The sequence below is a fragment of the Salvelinus namaycush genome, chromosome 2 (genome assembly GCF_016432855.1).
Source record: "Salvelinus namaycush isolate Seneca chromosome 2, SaNama_1.0, whole genome shotgun sequence".
In the NCBI taxonomy this organism is placed as follows: domain Eukaryota; kingdom Metazoa; phylum Chordata; class Actinopteri; order Salmoniformes; family Salmonidae; genus Salvelinus; species Salvelinus namaycush.
Genome location: NC_052308.1, coordinates 78,346,655 through 78,367,458, shown reverse-complemented (window position 1 = coordinate 78,367,458; position 20,804 = coordinate 78,346,655). Strand labels below are relative to the sequence as shown.

The window sequence follows — 20,804 nt, the reverse complement described above, 5'->3', positions numbered from 1 at the left end:
GACTGTACACACTGCAGTACATTAGGTGGTGGTATCCTGTTCAGACTGTACACACTGCAGCACATTAGGAGGTATCCTGTTCAGACTGTACACACTGCAGCACATTAGGTGGTATCCTGTTCAGACTGTACACACTGCAGTACATTAGGAGGTGGTATCCTGTTCAGACTGTACACACTGCAGCACATTAGGTGGTGGTATCTTGTTCAGTCTATTCACACTGCAGTACATTAGGTGGTGGTATCCTGTTCAGAAGTAATTCATAAAATAAATGATGCTTGGGTCAAGGCCAGGAACACAGGCTTAGGCCCGGACAGGCAACCTGGTTTACAATGAGACATGTATTGTTAATGTAAACCAATCAGGCTTTAGGCCTGGGCATGGCACTATTACAGCAACCACTATAGTTGTTAATGATCTTGTCTCGATCTCATCTAAATACGGATGATACTATTACGTTACGGAATTACCCCGACTGCTGACCTGGCTGTGACAAGGCTACAGTCGGATTTTACAGTTGTGCAGGAAAGCCCTTACTGATTTAAAACTCAAATGGTGCTGCCCATGACCATGCTGTCACAGAAGATGCAATTGCAAGGATAGGTGTGAATTTCAATACCTACAGAGTTCGCTTATGTATCCTCACTTCACCTTTATTTCACGTCATTCTCCTCTCCCTCAACTTCTTTCTTTTCTCCCTCCTCCTCCTCCTCCTCCTCCTCTTCCTTGACAATCACATTGAAAGCACAGGCAGGCTCCCCTCCAATATGTATTTTCTCATGACTTTTAAGACTTCTTAGCTGAGTGAAACCCCCCCCACAATGAGAGCAGTGGTAAAGCTTCTCGCCTGTATGTACTCTCTGATGTTTCTTAAGGTTTCCTGGCTGACTGAAACTCTTACCGCAAAGAGAGCAGTGGTAAGGCTTTTCCCCTGTATGTATTCTCTGATGTTTCTTAAGGTTTCCTGGCTGACTGAAACTCTTATCGCAAAGAGAGCAGTGGTAAGGCTTCTCCCCTGTATGTATTCTCTGGTGTTCCTTAAGGCTTCCTGAATAATTAAAGCTCTTCTCACATTGGGTGCAGTGGTAAGGCTTCTTTCCACTATGTACTTTGCCATGTCTCTTAAGGTTTACCTTCTCACTGAAACCCCTCCCACATTGTGAGCAGTGATAAGGCTTCTCTCCAGTGTGTACTCTTTGATGATTCTTTAGATTACTTGAGGAACGGAAACTCTTCCCACATTGATGGCATGGGTAACGACCACGACCAGATAGTCTTGATGTATCTGGGTCAACTACACTACTATTGTCCTCCTCTTCCTCAACTTCTCGCTTTTCCTCCTCTTTGATTTCCCTCTCACTCCCCTCCTCTTTGACAATCACATTTAAAGCACAGACAGGCTTCCCTCCATTGTGTATTCTCTGATGGCTTTTAAGACGTAGTAGCTGAGTGAATCCCTCCCCACACTCAGAGCAGTGGTAAGGCTTTTCTCCCGTGTGTACTTTTTGATGATTCTGTAGATTACTTGAGGAACGGAAACTCTTTCCACATTGATGGCAGGGGTAAAGACTACAACCAGGTAATATTGATGTATCTGGGTCAACTATACCACTATTGTCCTCCTCAACTTCTCGCTTTTCCTCCTCTTTGATTTCCCTCTCAACCTCCTCCTCTTTGACAATCACCTTTAAAGCACAGACAGGCTTCCCTCCAATGTGTATCCTCTGATGACTTTTAAGACGCCTGAGCTGAGTGAATCCCTCCCCACACTGAGAACAGTGGTACGGCTTCTCTCCACTGTGTGATCTCTGATGACTCTTTAGGTCTCCTGCGAAACGAAAATTCTTTCCACACTGTGAGCAGTGGTAAGGTTTCTCCCCTGTATGAATTCTCTGATGTTTCTTAAGGCTTCCTGGCTGACTGAAATACTTCCTACAAAGAGTGCAGTGGTAAGGTTTCTCCCCTGTATGTACTCTTTGATGTTCCTTAAGGCTTCCAGAATGATTGAAGCTCTTCCCACATTGGGTGCAGTGGTAAGGCTTCTCTCCACTATGTACTCTCTCGTGTCTCTTAAGGTTTACTTTCTCACTGAAACTCTTCCCACATGCAGAGCAGTGAAAAGGTTTTTCTCCAGTGTGTACTCTTTGATGATTCTTTAGAATAGTTGAGGAACTGAAACTCTTCTCACATTGAGGACACGAGTAACTCCCATGCCCAGGTAGTCTTGATGCTGTGGAACTGGGCTTGTTGACGGTGTCTGGGTTGGGGATCTCTCCTGTAAGAATATGAACATATATATGGTCAGAAACTGGCAAAGAAACAAAGGCTTTAAGCTTACCAACGCAGGATTCAACATTAATTTGGATTAACAGAGTATTGAGATAAATACTTTGCAAGGGGCTTGTTGCATAGCATCACACATAGATAATGTCATTGTGAAATTACAATGCATTGCCAAATGGTCAGTGGACACTCGCCTTCCCTCTTACACATACAGAAGCCTGAGGGGTATAATACAAAGCAGAATCAATGAGTCAGCCAGCTAACTTGCCTAAATATTCAGAAATATATAAATTTTTTAAAAGATTAACTTGAAATTGGCATCATTTAATTGACTTAACAACCCAAAACATATCTAAGTTTACATTTCTTAATGAACCAGAAAATCAATAGATATTTTGGGTTGTTCAACTCTCTGAACCAAAGAGGATTTTAGCCTGAATTTACCTGAGTCAACAGAGTCCCTGTCCTCCTCTCGCTCTTCCTCCTCCCCCTCATTGATTTCTCTCTCCTCCTCCTCCTCTTTGACAATCACATTGAGTTCCACTGTTTGACTGCAGTCCCCCAGCTTCACTGACAGCAACTCTGGACCCAGCTGTGAGCTTCTCTGGGCTGGAACACCACAACCAGAACCTGGTTCAGACATGGTAGGCTGGATAGATCTAAAAGAGGAGACCCAAAGAGTTCAAGGTGATTTTCACAAACCTATGTCGTGGTATAGCTCCAGAAAAGACAGCAAAAATGTATCTAAGCTAGCTAACCACACATCCCGTCAAGCAGGAAACCTTTTTCCCTAAAATAAATATAGGATTGACGCCAACAGTCAGTCAGATAAGGCCATAAGTGAAGAAAAACACTGGCTGTTGAGTACAAACATTCAGTTCAAATTCATTACTAATATATGATACACTCAGTGATTGAAATTACCACCCCATCCTCAGGAGCCTATTCAAACATTCGCCTATAGGCTATAAGAAACACAAGCATTTTCTTGTGATAGAATTAGGGGCAATTGCAAGGTAACAGAGTGATGTAGACACAGAGTTGTCACTTTAAAATGTATGAAAAACCAATGAATAAAGTTAAACAAACCATACAACTCCATGGAGCACAAGGACTAATTTGAACATATGTATTCTTATTCCATTCCTTTACTTAGATTTTAGATGTGTGTGTATTGGGTAGTTGTTATGGATGAATTGTTAGATTACTTGTTAGATATTACTGCACTGTCGGAACTGCAAGCACAAGCATTTCGCTACACTTGCATTAACATTTGCTAACCATGTGCATGTGACCAATAACATTTGATTTGATCCATCTCGCTCCATTGAATACAGGCGGTTGGCGTCAACAACCCTCATCAAATATTCAAAAAAGGATTACAATAATGAGATGTATCGACCAATTCAAAGAAAGGATAGGCGGGAGCTAGACAGCCAACCGTGCGTGGACAACTACTCCCATTATTAGGGCGGAGAGACATGCATCTTGTCAGTATATCCATATTTCCATGACGGGACTCTTATTCTGAAGGATTCCAAAACATCCTTGACCCGGAAGCACTTCCTTATTCTTGCCTGTTTCACAACTGTATTTCATTATTTTTATGGAATTTTGCTTCTTATGTCTCTACAAGTTATGTCGATATTCCTTCTTAATTTGCTTGAAAAGTGTTATGTCTTGATCACACCGACAGTATCATTGTATTTTGGTACAACCAGAAGTACATTCATTCATTTCCAATGGGACACCTGCGCTTGCTTTACAGCATTGCTTTGCATAGGCAGTGCATTCTTTGAATCGATCGAACGTATACATAACAGTGTATTCCTGGACGGCTTGGCAGAAATGGTAGCTGAAGGCTGAACTGTTGCTGCGCACCATTTTGCGCAAAATCACTGTAGGTGTGTTCGAAGCATTGGGATTCGACGTTTGCATAAACTGGTAGCTGGTGTTGTGCCGGAAATGTCCCCCCTGCCAGAACGCGCACGCACTCAATTCTTCATTGCTGCGACTTGCTTCCTTGTTGAGATTTCTGATCACGTTTACTCCCTCTACGTTTAATATAACACACATACATTAATTATTCATTTCGGTTGCATATCCTGACGCGAAGTTTGTTCTATATAAAGTATTTTGGTAGCTCATGTTGACCAGTAGTGTGTGCCACAGGAAGTATTTGACTCTAGACACAAAATTAAGGAAATTATAAGGGGGGGTTCAGCAAGGCTATTTTCTTTTCGGCAGGCAAGAAAATTTAGAATTGCGTGCGTGCGCGTTCACGCATTAGGGGGGCTGAATTCTGGCAGGGGGGTGATTTTCGGCACAACACCTGTTAACGTTAGTTTAGCAACGGGTAGTCCTGCTAATTTTGCTAGCTGGTTACCCAAATAGCTAAACCAAACATCTGTTTTAGTTATTTAACTAGGCAAATCAGTTAAGAACAAATTCTTATTTGCAATGACGGCCTACCAAAAGGCCTGTGGCTAAACAAGGAGCAGCCGGTTAGCTAATTCCTCGCAACAGTCATTTTACGCACGATGACACGACAGCTGGCTAACTATGAAATAAAAGTTACACTTCAACCGTGACCCTGAAATAAAGTTAGCATGTTAGTTAGCTAGCTACACAAACGGGTTGGACGGGAGATGTGTTGCTAGCTAGCTAACGGCTGGCTAGCTAGGATAACAACAAAGCCAGGCCGCGGCAATAACTTCCGTTTCATCATTGAATGCGTTGGTTTACAGACCGTGCTACAAGCATCATTAAAACAAATAATAATAATTAACAATAGGTTACCTGGAACTGATTTCCTGTAGCTAATTGTTTGGCTGAAAAGAACTTTAGGAAATGGTGAGGTCTCGTTGCGCAAGCGGGAAAAACGTATCCACTTTCCGAGTGAGTTTTGTCTGGATAATGAGATACCGCAGGAAATGTTCGTGAGCGTCGTATCAGCGTAGTCATTGTGCATGTTTTACCGGCCTTTGACGAAAAGAAGTCAGGCAAAACAAACGAAAATAGATTTCTCAACCAAAACAAGACAGCTATCATTATATTATATTTCTATCAGCAGTGTGATGTTATATTATTACAACAGTGTACAGCATCTATTATCCTTTATTATCATCATGTTACTATCAAATCCATTGTATGGGTCACACATGGTTAGCAGATGTTAATGCGTGTAGCGAAAGGCTTGGCTTCTAGTTCCGACAGTGCAGTAATATCTAACAAGTAATCTAACACTTCCACAACAACTACCCAATACACACAAATCTAAAGGGATGGAATAAGAATATGTACATGTAAATATATGGATGAGCGATGACCGAGAGGCATAGATGCAATAGATTGTATAAAATACAGTATATACATATATGAGATGAGTAATGTAAGATATGTAAACATTAAAGTAGCATTATGTAATGTATTTAAAGTGACTATACTGACATTAATAAAGACAATCTACCAACATAATACAGGATTTCGCGACATTCTTTTCTGATTTCTACTTCCGAAAATGTTTGGTTTTGTGGAAGCTTTTCAGAAATTCTGAGAAACATTTTGCAATGTTTTTTTTTCTCACGTTAATTTCATATAAAGCAATAAAAAGTCATATGTGATCAGTTTTATGAAGATTTTAAGCAGAATACATAATACAAAAACAATTAGAAACATTTAAAGTGCTCAAGTTTTCCTGAACAAACAGCTCTTTTTCTGAACAAAAAATGGGATGGAAGCTCAGAGTTCCAACATAAAAAAATGCATTCCCCCATAATCTGTAAGTACTAAAAAAGATTAAACTAGGACAAAAGAAACACCTGGGGTCCAATCTGCAATTAAGACATATATTAAGACATATATCTCAAGTTCATCTTCCATGAAAACAGTTAGAGACAAAGTGCTTTTTTGAAAACAAACACAGCTCATTTTCTGAACATAATGAGGTGGGGGGGGGGACCAAGGGCCAGGCTCATCTAGGCCTATATCTCAATGTAATCATATTATTATTTGACCCTGCTGGTCATCTGTGAACATTTGAACATCTTGGCCATGTTCTGTTACAATCTCCACCCGGCACAGCCAGAAGAGGACTAGCCACCCCTCATAGCCTGGTTCCTCTCTAGGTTTCTTCCTAGGTTCTGGCCTTTCTAGGGAGTTTTTCCTAGCCACCATGCTACACCTGAATTGCTTGCTGTTTGGTGTTTTAGGCTGAGATTCTGTACAGCACTTTGTGGTATCAGCTGATGTAAGAAGGGCTCTTTAAATACATTTGATTGATTGATTGATCCTCCTCCATATCAATTGCTCCACTGCGGAGTCGTTGGTTGTGGTACATGAAGACCAAGGCTCGTAGGTTGTTGTTAGAGGTTGATCGCCTACGGCTGGGCAACACAAGTTTGTAGACACTGTTGCTTCGCTCAGCATCAGCTGAATTTGAGACTGCATCTTTGTAGCGTTTGGTCAGGGTGCTCAGCACAGGAAGTCTCTCTTGAAGACCATTCCAGAAGATATCCAAATCCACCACCCCATCTCACTGTGGCTCTCAGTGCTGCTGGTCCTACATTGGTCAAGAAGGCATCCAGTTCATCTCGTGGTACCTTACTGAAATAAGCATCATTCTGTAGTTATTTGTTGCTACAATATTCATCTGCAAGTCCTCTCAATAGTTAAAGATCTTTGTCGTCACGGGGTGTCTGCTCTGGAAGATGTGGAGAAGCTGCAGGATGACTTTGCACTTGTCTGCCATGATGTTCAGCTGAATCTGCGGCAACTGAACCAGCTCGTGGTCTTGTAGCAGCTTGTGGTCTTGTAGCATCTCGTGGTCTTGTAGCATCTCGTGGTCTTGTAGCATCTTGTGGTCTTGTAGCATCTCGTGGAGTTTCTCTACAGACTGCGGTGCACTTTGGCCACACGTCTGTGAATGACATGGAATAAAAAAAGAGGAACATAGGAAATATGAAATGACATCACGGCATAATTACAATGATATGACAATGACTTAAGCAATTGTAGAATGCATGTAGATTTAAATCATACCTGTATTTCCATCTCTATTTATTTAACCTTTATTTAACGAGGCAAGTCAGTTTAGAACAAATTCTTATTCACAATGACGGCCTACCAAAAGGCAAAAGGCCTCCTGCGGGGACGGGAGCTGTGATTAAAAATTAAAATAAATTAAATTAAAATATAGGACAAAACACACATCATGACAATAGAGACAACACTACACAAAGACAGATCTAAGACAACAACACAGCACAACATCACATGACAACACAGCATGGCAGCAACACATGACAACACAGCATGGCAGCAACACATGACAACACAGCAATGCAGCAACACATGACAACACAGCAATGCAGCAACACATGACAACACAGCATGGCAGCAACACATGACAACACAGCATGGCAGCAACACATGACAACACAGCATGGCAGCAACACAGCATGGCTGCAACACATGACAACACAGCATAGACCCATTGTAGAGGCCATACTGCTCTGAGTGGTACTGCACTGCTGAGAACCATGAGTTCCAGCGTGTTGCACATGGATTGGGAGCCATAGTCGCTCTCTTCCGCCCTGCCAGTTTATTGGCGAGGAAGGTAAGGTATCTTCTTTTGCGTGCCCCTGTCTGGTAAAACATCTGCGAAAAAACTTAGCATGAATGTGTTCAGCTGATTAAAAGGTTTGTGGAAAGCACTCCCTATCAGATTCATGATGTGAGCCACTTATCCACTCACACATTCCACTCACACACACCTCTCCTCTCCATCAGCTTTGGGGCTTGCTATCAACACAAGATGCACCTCCCATTCCCACTCACATTCTCTCTCACACAAAACAAATAGATTCAAAGCTGATCAATCGCTTTCAATTTGAGCATCGATTTTTGTTGTCTTCAAAATACTTGATTGTGATTTTTTTCTGAAAGGGAGATGAAGAACAGAAAACGTAAAAATAGAGTATTGTGGATGATATGCACTTTTAAAACGGTATTACCATTTCTTTTTAAATGCAGAAAGACTGTGCTTTCGTCATACGTATTAAGTTAAATACGGCAAAGCTGACAAATTGCACTCAGCGCTTTGAGCAGCGCTCTCCATAGACAGACTGGGGAGAGTAGAGTGCCGACCACCCTAATTGACTGTTGATTGTCGATGTTCTCTTGTGTTCCAGCACAACGTTGCATGGAGTGAAAAACAATTTCACAACCACTTTTGTGTAAAACATTTGTAAAGTGTTTAGTATGGTCTTTTAGCTGTTATTTCTGTTGGAAAATGAGATTGAGTTGGATGATTTTGTGAATGATCGCATTTTTCTCTCATGCCATGTCATCAAAACTCAACAACGCGAGCCACTATGGGCAATAGGCCACGTGCTTTTATTGAAACAAAAGACAGGCTAGTTCTTTAACACCATATGCTCTAAAATTCATTCACTGTACATCATTCACAACGCCGTAGGCTACTTCAAAATAACACTGTACATAACTCAAGATCTAAGACTTGAAGAATTAGATATGTTTTAATTCACGTTGAGAAATGTGAAAGGAGGGTGAGAACAAATGTAAAATACTGTCATTATGGCTGCATTTACACAGGCAGCCCAAATGAGTTTATTTTTCTCCATTCATTGGTCTTTTTACCAATCACATGACATTTTTTCCCATCAGATCTTGGCTGCCTGTGTAAACTCAGCCTACATTGATTCAGTTTTGGTCTAACTTTATTAAACGAGCACCACTCTTTATTCTTCACAAACATTCTCCGGTGTAGCCTCTTCTCTGGGCAGATGAACGAGTAGAGAAGAGACTGTGCGTAAAGTAGATAATCCCACACAGGCCTGCAGTATGATGTTATATTATTCCAACAATTAATGTACGGCATCTTTTATTCTTGTGATTTATCATCACCATGATACAATACTGACTTTTCATGAATAAAGACAATCTACCAACAGCATCCACCTTCAATGAAGAAGAAGATTACAGTTTGTTAGAATTTATTATTTATTTAATGGATACTTTACAATATTCTAAACAAGGGGTTGGAACCAGTTCAGGGAACAGAAAAGAAAACCGGAATTTCAAGGAACAGAACCAGAACTGACAACAAAAGGGATCTATACTGTTCCGGAACAGAACAATATTCTAAATAACACCGGTTCCATCCAGATCATGACATAACAATAGACTTGATGTCAATAGAAACCAGCCCTTCTACTGAGTTTAATCATGTATAAAAAATATCCACAACTGAATTCTACTGGAGTCTATGGACTTATTTTGTATTCAATAGAATAGCCCATAGGGCCCATTGTCAAATGTAGTGCACTACAGAATAGGGCACATGGTCAAATGCAGTGCACTAAAAATAGGGCCCATGGTCAAATGTAGTGCACAACAGAGGGAATATGGCGCCATTTGGGACACTCATTTTGGGACACTCAGACCCAGTATATACTATATACAGACTCTTCCCCAGTATATACTATATATAGACTCTGCCCCAGTATATACTATATACAGACTCAGCCCAGTATACAGGCCTATATAGACTCAGCCCAGTATACAGGCCTATATAGACTCAGCCCCAGTATACAGGCATATATAGACTCAGCCCCAGTATACAGGCCTATATAGTCTCAGCCCCAGTATACAGGCCTATATAGACTCAGCCCCAGCATACAGGCCTATTTGTGAACTTCCAATACACTCATAGAAGTAAAATAAGATGAAGATAGCCCTAAATGGTGCTGCCCATGACCATGTTGTCACAAAAGACACCATTGCAAGGTTAGGTGTGAATTTCAATACCTAAAGGGTTAGCTTATGATCCTCACTTCACCTTTATTTCACATCACTCTCCTCTCCCTCAACTTCTTTCTCTTCTTGGACAATCACATTGAAAGCACAGGCAGGCTTCCCTCCAATGGATATTCTCTCATGACTTTTTAGACTTCTTAGCTGAGTGAATCCCTCTCCACACTGAGAGCAGTGGTAAGGCTTCTCTCCACTGTGTGATCTCTGATGATTCTTTAGGTCTCCAGCAAAGCGAAAATTATTTCCGCACAGTGAGCAGTGATAAGGTTTCTCCCCTGTATGAATTCTCTGGTGATTTGTAAGGCTTCCTGAATGATTGAAGCTCTTCCTACATGTGGTGCAGCGGTAAGGCTTCTCTCCACTATGTACTCTTTCGTGTCTCTTAAGGTTTACTTTCTCACTGAAACTCCTCCCACATTGGGAGCAGAGGAAAGGTTTCTCTCCAGTGTGTACTCTTTGATGATTCTTAAGATTACTTGAGGTACTGAAACTCTTTCCACATTGAGGACAGATGTAACGATCAGGCAGTCTTGATGTATCTGGGTCAACTACACCACTATTGTCCTCCTCTTCAACTTCTCTCATTTCCTCCTCATCAATTTTCTTCTCATCCTTCTCCTCTTTGACAATCACATTGAAAGTACAGGCAGGCGTCTCTCCAATATGTATTTTCTGATGGCTTTTAAGACTTTTTAGTTGAAGGAATCCCTCCCCACACTGAGAGCAGTGGTAAGGCTTCTCTCCACAGTGTGCTCTCTGATGATTCTTTAGGTTTCCAGCAAAACCAAAACTATTTCCGCACAGAAAGCACCGGTAAGGCTTCTCCCCTGTATGTATTCTCTGATGTTTCTTAAGATTTCCTGGTTGACTAAAACTCTTCTGACAAAGAGAGCAGTGATAAGGCTTTTCCCCTGTATGTACTCTTTGATGTTCCTTAAGACTTCCAGAACGATTGAAGCTTTTCCCACACTGGGTGCAGTGGTAAGGCTTCTCCCCACTATGTACCTTCTCATGTCCCGTGAGGTTGAATTTTTCACGGAAACTCTTCCCACATGTGGCACAGTGAAATGGTTTCTCTCGAGTGTGTACTCTTTGATGATTCTTTAGATTACCTGAGGAACGGAAACTCTTCCCACACTGATGGCAGGGGAATCGACCACGAGCAGATAGTCTTGATGTATCTGGGTCAACTACACCACTAGTTTCCTGCTCTTCCTTAACTTCTCTCTTTACCTTCTCATCGATATCCTTTTCATCCTCCTCCTCTTTGACAATCACATTGAAAGTACTGGCAGGCTTCTCTCCACTGTGGGACCTCTGATGAGTCTTCAGGCCTCCTGCTCGACTGAAACACTTCCCACATTGAGGACAGGGGTAACTCCCACAACCAGGTAGTATTGATGCTGTGGAACTGGGTTCGTTGACTGATTCTGGGATGGGGCTCTCTGCTGTAAGAATATGAACAGATATAGGGTAAAAACAGACAGAGGAACAAAGTATTTTAGCTTAATGCAGGATTCCACATTAATTAGGATTAACACTGTATTGAAAGAAATACTTTTGCAAGGGGCTTGTTGCATTGCACATAGATAATGCCGCCATTGTCAAATTACAATGCATTGCGCAATGGTCGGTAGCCATTTTTTGGGGGCACTCGCCTTCCCTCTTACAAGCCATCAGACTGCTGAGGGTTATACTACAAAGCAGAATCAATGAGTTTGCCAGCTAACTTGCCTAAATATTCTGAATTAACATTTTATTCAACAACCATAAACATATGTTTACATTTCTTAATGAACCAGAAAATCAATGGCTATTTTGGGCTGTTCAACTCTCTGAACCAAAGAGGATTTTAGCCTGAATTTACCTGAGTCAACAGAGTCCCTGTCCACCTCTCTCTCTTCCTCCTCCCCCTCATTGATTTCTCTCTCCTCGCCCTCCTCCTTGACAATCACATTGAGTTTCAATGTTTGACTGCAGTCCCCCAGCGTCACTGACAGCATCTCTGGAGCCCGCTGTGAGCTTCTCTGGGCTGGAACACCACAACCAGAACCCGGTTCAAACATGGTAGGCTAGAGGTGGATCTAAAAAAGAGACCCAAAGAGCTCAGGGTGATTTTCACAAACCTTAGCTCTGGAAAAGACAACAAAAATGTATCTAAGCTAGCTAACCGCAAATCCCGTCCAGCAGGAAACCTTTTTCCATAAAATAAATATAGGATTGACGCCAACAGCCAGTCAGATGAGGCCATAAGTGAAGAAAAACACTGGCTGTTGAGTACAAACATTCAGTTCAAATTCATTACTAATATATGATACACTCAGTGATTGAAATTACCACCCCATCCTCAGGAGCCTATTCAAACATTCGCCTATAGGCTATTAGGCAAGACAAGCATTTTCTTGTGTTAGAATTAGGGGCAATTCCAAGGTAACAGAGTGATGTAGACACAGAGTTGTCACTTTAAAATGTATGAAAAACCAATGAATACAAAGTCAAACCATACAACTCCATGGAGCACAAGGACTAATTTGAACAATTTCTAACAGAAAATTCTACAAAGTTTGGTAACAACGACAGCACCAAACAGCAAAAACTGTCAATCTGCACTGTTTTTGTATAATTTTCAGTGGAAATTGTTAAAAGTAGTTTAGAATAGTTTTTTTGTGTGTGTATTTTACCTCCTTTTAATCCCCAATTTCAAGATATCCAATTGCGATTCAATTACGAAAAAAGAGACGCTCCTGTGGGTGTAAACTCATTGGACTTGGAAACTAGAAGTGTTCCTGGGTAGAATGGACACTGCAGCACAACGTACATAATTGTGTAAGGTGCAATAAATGATAGGAGTACACACATTGTTGACCATTTAGACTTAAAAAAATGTACAAATAAATAATATTTTATATAAATATTTTAATTATTCTTTGTATGATAACTAGTATAAAATATATTGATAATTGTGGACAATAATTAATAGGACTACACACAGAACACATTGTTGACCATTTAGTCTGGAAAAAATAAACAAATAAACAAACAAATCACATAATATCTTATAGAAATACTTTTATTTACAAAGTATACACAGAGAGGAAGAGGAAGAGAGAGGCCCAACTTGGCTGCAAATCTGTCTCCCTCCAGCATGTGGCGTTTTCTCGTTGTTTTGCCCACCAAGCAGAGAGTTTTGTATGGAGGTCAATGAGAGTGTCGATTTTGGTCAACAAAAAAAGTCATGGCTTATTTTCTACACAAGGTTTACTTGATCGAAAAGAAGTTGTGTCATCCTTAAGTGGTTACGAATGTACTGATATAAGTAGGACACGTGACATGCGTGACACACAACTTTTAGAAAAAACATTGTCTCGAGATGGCCATGCATGTTCACGGCATGACGCTAGGGCTCTCCAGAGGGTGGTGTGGTCTGCACAACGCATCATCGTGGGGGCAAACTACCAGCCCTCCAGGACACCTCCCGCACCCGATGTCACAGGAAGGCCAAAAAGATAATCAAGGACAACAACCACCCAAGCCACTGCCTGTTCACCCCGCTACCATCCAGAAGGCGAGGTCAGTACAGGTGCATCAAAGTTGGGACCGAGAGACTAAAAAATAGCTTCTATCTCAAGGCCATCAGTCTATTAAACATCACTAACACAGAGAGGCTGCTACCTACATACAGACTTTACCATATCTTTATAAGCATATATTCTTATTCCATTTCTTTACTTAGATTTTAGATTTGTGTGTATTGGGTAGTTGTTATGGAATTGTTAGATTACTTGTTAGATATTACTGCATTGTCGGAACTGCAAGCACAAGCATTTCGCTACACTTGCATTAACATTTGCTAACCATGTGCATGTGACCAATAACATTTGATTTGATCCATCTCGCTCCGTTGAATACAGGCGGTTGGCGTCAACAACCCTCATCAAATATTCAAAAAATGATTACAATAATGAGATGTATCAACTAATTCAAAGAAAGGATAGGCGGGAGCTAGACAGCCAACCGTGCGTGGACAACTACTCCCATTATTAGGGCGGAGAGACATGCATCTTGTCAGTATATCCATATATCCATGACGGGACTCTTATTCTGAAGGATTCCAAAACATTCTTGACCCGGAAGTACTTACTTATTCTTGCCTGTTTCACAACTGCATTTTATTATTTTGATGGAATTTTGTTTCTTATGTCGCTACAAGTTATGTCAATATTCCTTAATTTGCTTGAAAAAGTGTTACACCTTGATCACACCGACAGTATCATTGTATTTTGGTACACCAGAAGTACATTCATTCATTTCCAACGGGACAATGTGCTTGCTTTACAGCATTGCTTTGCATAGGCAGCGCATTCGTTGAATTGATATACATAAAAGTGTATTCCTGGACGGCTTGGCAGAAATGGTAGCTGAAGGTTGAACTGTTGCTGCGCACCATTTTGCGCAAAATCACTGTAGGTGTGTTCGAAGCATTGGGATTCGACGTTTGCATAAACTGGTAGCTGGTGTTGTGCCGAAAATGCCCCCCCTGCCAGAATCCCCCCCTTCGCGTGAACGCGGACGCACTCAATTCTTCATTGCTGCGATTTGCTTCCTTGTTGAGATTTCTGATCACGTTTACTCCCTCTACGTTTAATATAACACACATACATTAATTATTCATTTCGGTTGCATATCCTGACGCGAAGTTTGTTCTATATAAAGTATTTTGGTAGCTCATGTTGACCAGTAGTGTGTGCCACAGGAAGTATTTGACTCGACACAAAATTAAGGAAATTATAAGGGGGGGTTCGGCAAGGCTATTTTCTTTTCGGCAGGCAAGAAAATGTAGAATTGCGTGCGTGCGCGTTCACGCATTAGGGGGGGCTGAATTCTGGCAGGGGGGTGATTTTCGGCACAACACATGTTAACGTTAGTTTAGCAACGGTTAGTCCTGCTAATTTTGCTAGCTGATTACCTAAATAGCTAAACCAAACATCTGTTTTAGTTATTTAACTAGGCAAATCAGTTAACAACACATTCTTATCTACAATGACGGCCTACCAAAAGGCCTGTGGCTAAACAAGGAGCAGCCGGTTAGCTAATTCCTCGCAACAGTCATTTTACGCACGATGACACGACAGCTGCCTAACTATGAAATAAAAGTTACACTTCAACCGTGACCCTGAAATAAAGTTAGCATGTTAGCTAGCTAGCTACACAAACGGGTTGGACGGGAGATGTGTTGCTAGCTAGCTAACGGCTAACTAGCTGGGATAACAACAAAGACAGGCCGCGGCAATAACTTCCGTTTCATCATTGAATGCGTTGGTTTACAGACCGTGCTACAAGCATCATTAAAACAAATAATAATAATTAACAATAGGTTACCTGGAACTGATTTCCTGTAGCTAATTGTTTGGCTGAAAATAACTTTAGGAAATGGTGAGGTCTCGTAGCGCAAGAGGGAAAAACGTATCCACTTTCCGAGTGAGTTTTGTTTATGAGATGCCGCAGGAAATGTTCGTGAGCGTCGTATCAGCGTAGTCATTGTGCATGTTTTACCGGCCTTTGACGGAAAGAAGTCAGGCAAAACAAACGAAAATAGATATTTCAACCAAAACAAGACAGCTATCATTACATTATATTTCTATCAGCAGTGTGATGTTATATTATTACAACAGTGTATAGCATCTGTTATCCTTTATTATCATGTTACTATCAAATCCATTGTATGGGTCACACATGGTTAGCAGATGTTAATGCGAGTGTAGCGAAAGGCTTGGCTTCTAGTTCCAACAGTGCAGTAATATCTAACAAGTAATCGAACACTTCCACAACAACTACCCAATACACACAAATATAAAGGGATGGAATAAGAATATGTACATATAAATATGTGGATGAACGATGACCGAGAGGCATAGATGCAATAGATTGTATAAAATACAGTATATACATATATGAGATGAGTAATGTAAGATATGTTAACATTAAAGTAGCATTATTTAATGTATTTAAAGTGACTATACTGACATCAATAAAGACAATCTACCAACATAATACAGGATTTTGCGACATTCTTTTTGATACATTATGATATTTTTTTCTCACGTTAATTTCATATAAAGCAATAAAAAGTCATATGTGCTCAGTTTTAGTACGATTTTAAGCAGAATACATAATACAAAAACAATTAGAAACATTTAAAGTGCTCAAGTTTTCCTGAACAAACAGCTTTTTTTCTGAACAAAAAATGGGGCGGAAGCTCAGAGTTCCAACATAACAAAATGCCCCCATAATCTGTAGGTACTAAAAAAGATTAAACTAGGACAAAAGAAACACCTGGGGTCCAATCTGCAATTAAGACATATATCTCAAGTTCATCTTCCATGAAAACAGTTAGAGACAAAGTGCTTTTTTGAAAACAAACACAGCTCATTTTCTGAACATAATGAGGTGGGGGGGTGACCAAGGGCCAGGCTAATCTAGGCCTATATCTCAATGTAATCATATTATTATTTGACCCTGCTGGTCATCTGTGAACATTTGAACATCTTGGCCATGTTCTGTTACAATCTCCACCCGGCACAGCCAGAAGAGGACTGGCCACCCCTCATAGCCTGGTTCCTCTCTAGGTTTCTTCCTAGGTTCTGGCCTTTCTAGGGAGTTTTTCCTAGCCACCGTGCTACACCTGCATTGCTTGCTGTTTTGTGTTTTAGGCTGGGATTCTGTACAGCACTTTGTGGTATCAGCTGATGTAAGAAGGGCTCTTTAAATACATTTGATTGATTGATTGATTGATCCTCCTCCATATCAATTGCTCCACTGCGGAGTCGTTGGTTGTGGTACATGAAGACCAAGGCTCGTAGGTTGTTGTTAGAGGTTGATCTCCTACGGCTGGGCAACACAAGTTTGTAGACACTGTTGCTTCGCTCAGCATCAGCTGAATTTGAGACTGCATCTTTGTAGCGTTTGGTCAGGGTGCTCAGCACAGGAAGTCTCTCTTGAAGACCATCCCAGAAGATATCCAAATCCACCACCCCATCTCACTGTGGCTCTCAGTGCTGCTGGTCCTACATTGGTCAAGAAGGCATCCAGTTCATCTCGTGGTACCTTACTGAAGCCATCTCACATGTACTTTGTACGTTTTCCCACTCTGCATTGCTGTATGCCTCTTCAACAGTGCTCAATATTTTTTGTTTTCACAGCAAAGGGCAAGTCGTCAACTGGGTTAAAGTAGTGTAAATAAGCCTCATATTGTAGTTCTTTGTTGGCTGCAATATTCATCTGCAAGTCCTCTCAATAGTGAAAGATCTTTGTCGTCACGGGGTGTCTGCTCTGGAAGATGTGGAGAAGCTGCAGGATGACTTTGCACTTGTCTGCCATGATGTTCAGCTGAATCTGCAGCAACTGAACCAGCTCGTGGTCTTGTAGCATCTCGTGGTCTTGTAGCAGCTCGTGGTCTTGTAGCAGCTCGTGGTCTTGTAGCAGCTCGTGGTCTTGTAGCAGCTCGTGGTCTTGTAGCAGCTCGTGGTCTTGAAGCATCTCGTGGTCTTGTAGCAGCTCGTGGTCTTGTAGCAGCTCGTGGTCTTGTAGCAGCTCGTGGTCTTGTAGCAGCTCGTGGTCTTGTAGCATCTCGTGGTCTTGTAGCATCTCGTGGTCTTGTAGCATCTCGTGGAGATTCTCTACAGACTGCGGTGCACTTTGGCCCCACGTCTGTGAATGACAGAATAAAAAAAGAGGAACATAGGAAATATGACTATGAAATATAAAATGACATCACGGCATAATTACAATGATATGACAATGACTTAAGCAATTGTAGAATGCATGTAGATATAAATCATACCTGTATTTCCATCTGTATTTATTTAACGAGGCAAGTCAGTTTAGAACGAATTCTTATTTAGATAGAGAAACAACACTACTCAAAGAGAGATCTAAGACAACAACACAGCATGGCAGCAACACATGACAACACAGCATGGCAGCAACACATGACAACACAGCATGGCAGCAACACATGACAACACAGCATGGCAGCAACACATGACAACACAGCATGGCAGCAACACACGACAACACAGCATGGCAGCAACACAAGACAACACAGCATGGCAGCAACACAAGACAACACAGCATGGCGGCAACACATGACAACACAGCATGTCTGCAACACATGACAACACAGCAATGCAGCAACACATGACAACACAGCAATGCTGCAACACATGACAACACAGCATGGACCCATTGTAGAGGCCATACTGCTCTGAGTGGTACTGCACTGATGAGAATCATGAGTTCCAGCGTGTTGCACATGGATTGGGAGCCATAGTCGCTCTCTTCCGCCCTGCCAGTTTGTTGGCGAGGAAGGTAAGGTATCTTGTTTTGCGTGCCCCTGTCTGGTAAAACATCAACTTAGCATGAATGTGTTCAACTGATTAAAAGGTTTGTGGAAAGCACTCCCTATCAGATTCATGATGTGAGCCACTTATCCACTCACACATTCCACTCACACACACCTCTCCTCTCCATCAGCCTTGGGGCTTGCTATCAACACAAGATGCACCTCCCATTCACACTCACATTCTCTCTCAAACAAAACAAATAGATTCAAAGCTGATCAATCGCTTTCAATTTGAGCATCGATTTTTGTTGTCTTCAAAATACTTGATTGTGATTTTTTCTGAAAGGAAAAAGGGAGATGAAGAACAGAAAACGTAAAAATAGAGTATTGTGGTTGATATGTACTTTTAAAACGGTATTGCCATTTCTGTTTAAATCCAGAAAGATTGTGCTTTCGTCATACGTATTAATTAATTTTAATACGGCAAAACTGACAAATTGCACTCATCGCTTTGAGCAGCGCTCTCCATAGACAGACTGGGGAGAGCAGAGTGCCGACCACCCTACTAAAGCCAAGGTTAGCGGAGTAAAAGTTTGAGTAAAACGCCACTCACCTTGATTCTTTCAGCGCTTGCCAGTCTTCCCTGCTACCACTGTAGTCATGGTGATCTGCCGCTTCTGTGGGAACTGTTCTGACATTCTCATATACTTTGCTGATTCGAAGTGACTGTTGATTGTCGACTTTCTATCGTGTTCCAGCACAACGTTGCACGGAGTGAAAAACAATTTCCCAACCACTTTCGTATAAAACATTTGGAAAGTGTTTCGAACGGTCTTTAACTGTTATTTGTGTTGGCAAATGAGATTGATTTGAATGATTTTGTGAATGATCACATTTTTCTCTCATGCCGTCAAAACTCAACAACGCCGGCCACTATGCGCAATAGGCCGCGAGCCACTATGGGCAATAGGCCGCGAGCCACTATGGGCAATAGGCCGCGAGCCACTATGGGCAATAGGCCGCGAGCCACTATGGGCAATAGGTCACGTGCTTTTATTGAAATAAAAGACAGGCTAGTTCTGTAACGCCATATGCTCTAAAATTCATTCACTGTACATCATTCACAACGCCGTAGGCTACTTCAAAATAACACTGTACATAACTCAAGATCAAAGACTTGAAGAATTATATATATGTTTTAATTCACTTTGAGAAATGTGAAAGGAGGGTGAGAACAAATGTAGAATACTGTCATTATGGCTGCATTTACACAGGCAGCCCAATTGAGGGTTTTTTCTCCATCCATTGGTCTTTTTACCAATCACATGACATTTTTTCACATCAGATCTTGGCTGCCTGTGTAAACTCAGCCTATGATCCTACATTGATTCAGTTTTGGTCTAACTTTATTAAACGAGCACCACTCTTTATTCTTCACACACATTCTCCGGTGTAGCCTCTTCTCTGGGAAGCTGAACAAGTAGAGCAGAGATTGTGTGTAAAGTAGATAATCCACTCTCCATTCATCACAAACATTCACCAGAGTAGCCTCTTATATTTAAGCAATAAGGCCAGGGGGGGGGGGTGTGGTATATGGCCAATATACCACGGCTAAGGGCTGTTCTTAAGCACGACGGAAAGCGGACTGCCTGGATACAGCCCTTAGCGGTGGTATATTGGCCATAAACCACAAACCCCCGAGGTGCCTTACTGCTATAATAAACTGGTTACCAATGTAATTAGAGCAGTAAAAATACATGTTTTGTCATACTGTCTGATATACCAACGGCTGTCAGCCAATCAGCATTCAGGGCTCGAACCAGCCAGTTTATAATATTCCAACAACGCAGTGAGTGTATGGCATCTTTTATTCTTGTGATTTATCACCACCATGATACAATACTGACTTTTCATGGATAAAGACAATCTACCAACATCATCCACCTTCAATGAAGAAGAAGATTACAGTTTGTTAGAATTTATTATTTAATTAATGGATACTTTACAATATTCTAAACAAGGGGTTGGAACCAGTTCAGGGAACAGAAAAGAAAACCGGAATTTCAAGGAACAGAACCAGAACTGACAACAAAAGGGATCTATACTGTTCCGGAACAGAACAATATTCTAAATAACACCGGTTCCATCCAGATCATGACATAACAATAGACTTGATGTCAATACAAACCAGCCCTTCTACTGAGTTTAATCATGTATAAAAAATATCCACAACTGAATTCTACTGGAGTCTATGGACTTATTTTGTATTCAATAGAATAGCCCATAGGGCCCATGGACAAATGTAGTGCACTACAGAATAGGGTGCATGGACAAATGTAGTTCA

At 41.3% G+C, this 20,804-nt stretch overlaps 2 protein-coding genes across 3 annotated transcripts in view; both read right to left on the bottom strand.

Moving 5' to 3' along the window:
- Positions 1-6,550: 6,550 nt before the first annotated feature.
- The window catches only part of LOC120018405 (zinc finger protein 345-like), a 28,900-nt gene continuing 14,646 nt past the window's right edge, over positions 6,551-20,804 (bottom strand). The window contains exons 4-5 of one of the 2 annotated variants that reach the window (XR_005472217.1): positions 17,224-17,826; positions 6,551-6,884 (exon numbers count right to left, since the gene is read on the bottom strand). Coding sequence is in view for 1 of the 2 variants with exons in the window: in XM_038961589.1 (XP_038817517.1) it covers positions 17,363-17,826 (464 nt within the window). In the remaining variant the exon portion in view is untranslated. Of the gene's footprint in view, positions 6,885-16,819; positions 17,827-20,804 lie in introns of those variants that run through there. The other variant, XM_038961589.1, reaches the window with a different exon arrangement.
- LOC120018600 (gastrula zinc finger protein XlCGF26.1-like) lies at positions 9,300-15,592 on the bottom strand. Its single transcript, XM_038961810.1, has 3 exons — positions 15,499-15,592; positions 11,987-12,203; positions 9,300-11,567 (listed from the first exon to the last, which is right to left on the bottom strand). The coding sequence occupies exons 2-3, from the start codon at positions 12,183-12,185 to the stop codon at positions 10,147-10,149; spliced, it is 1,620 nt and encodes a 539-aa protein (XP_038817738.1). The 5' UTR covers positions 12,186-12,203; positions 15,499-15,592; the 3' UTR covers positions 9,300-10,146.

What these genes read in the sequence shown, in the direction of transcription:
- LOC120018600 (XM_038961810.1), bottom strand. Translation starts at nt 12,185, where the DNA reads ATGTTTGAACCGGGTTCTGGTTGTGGTGTTCCAGCCCAGAGAAGCTCA. An exon ending in CAGGGACTCTGTTGACTCAG is followed by an intron (nt 11,568 to 11,986) that starts GTAAATTCAGGC and finishes ATATTCTTACAG; the next exon opens with CAGAGAGCCCCATCCCAGAA.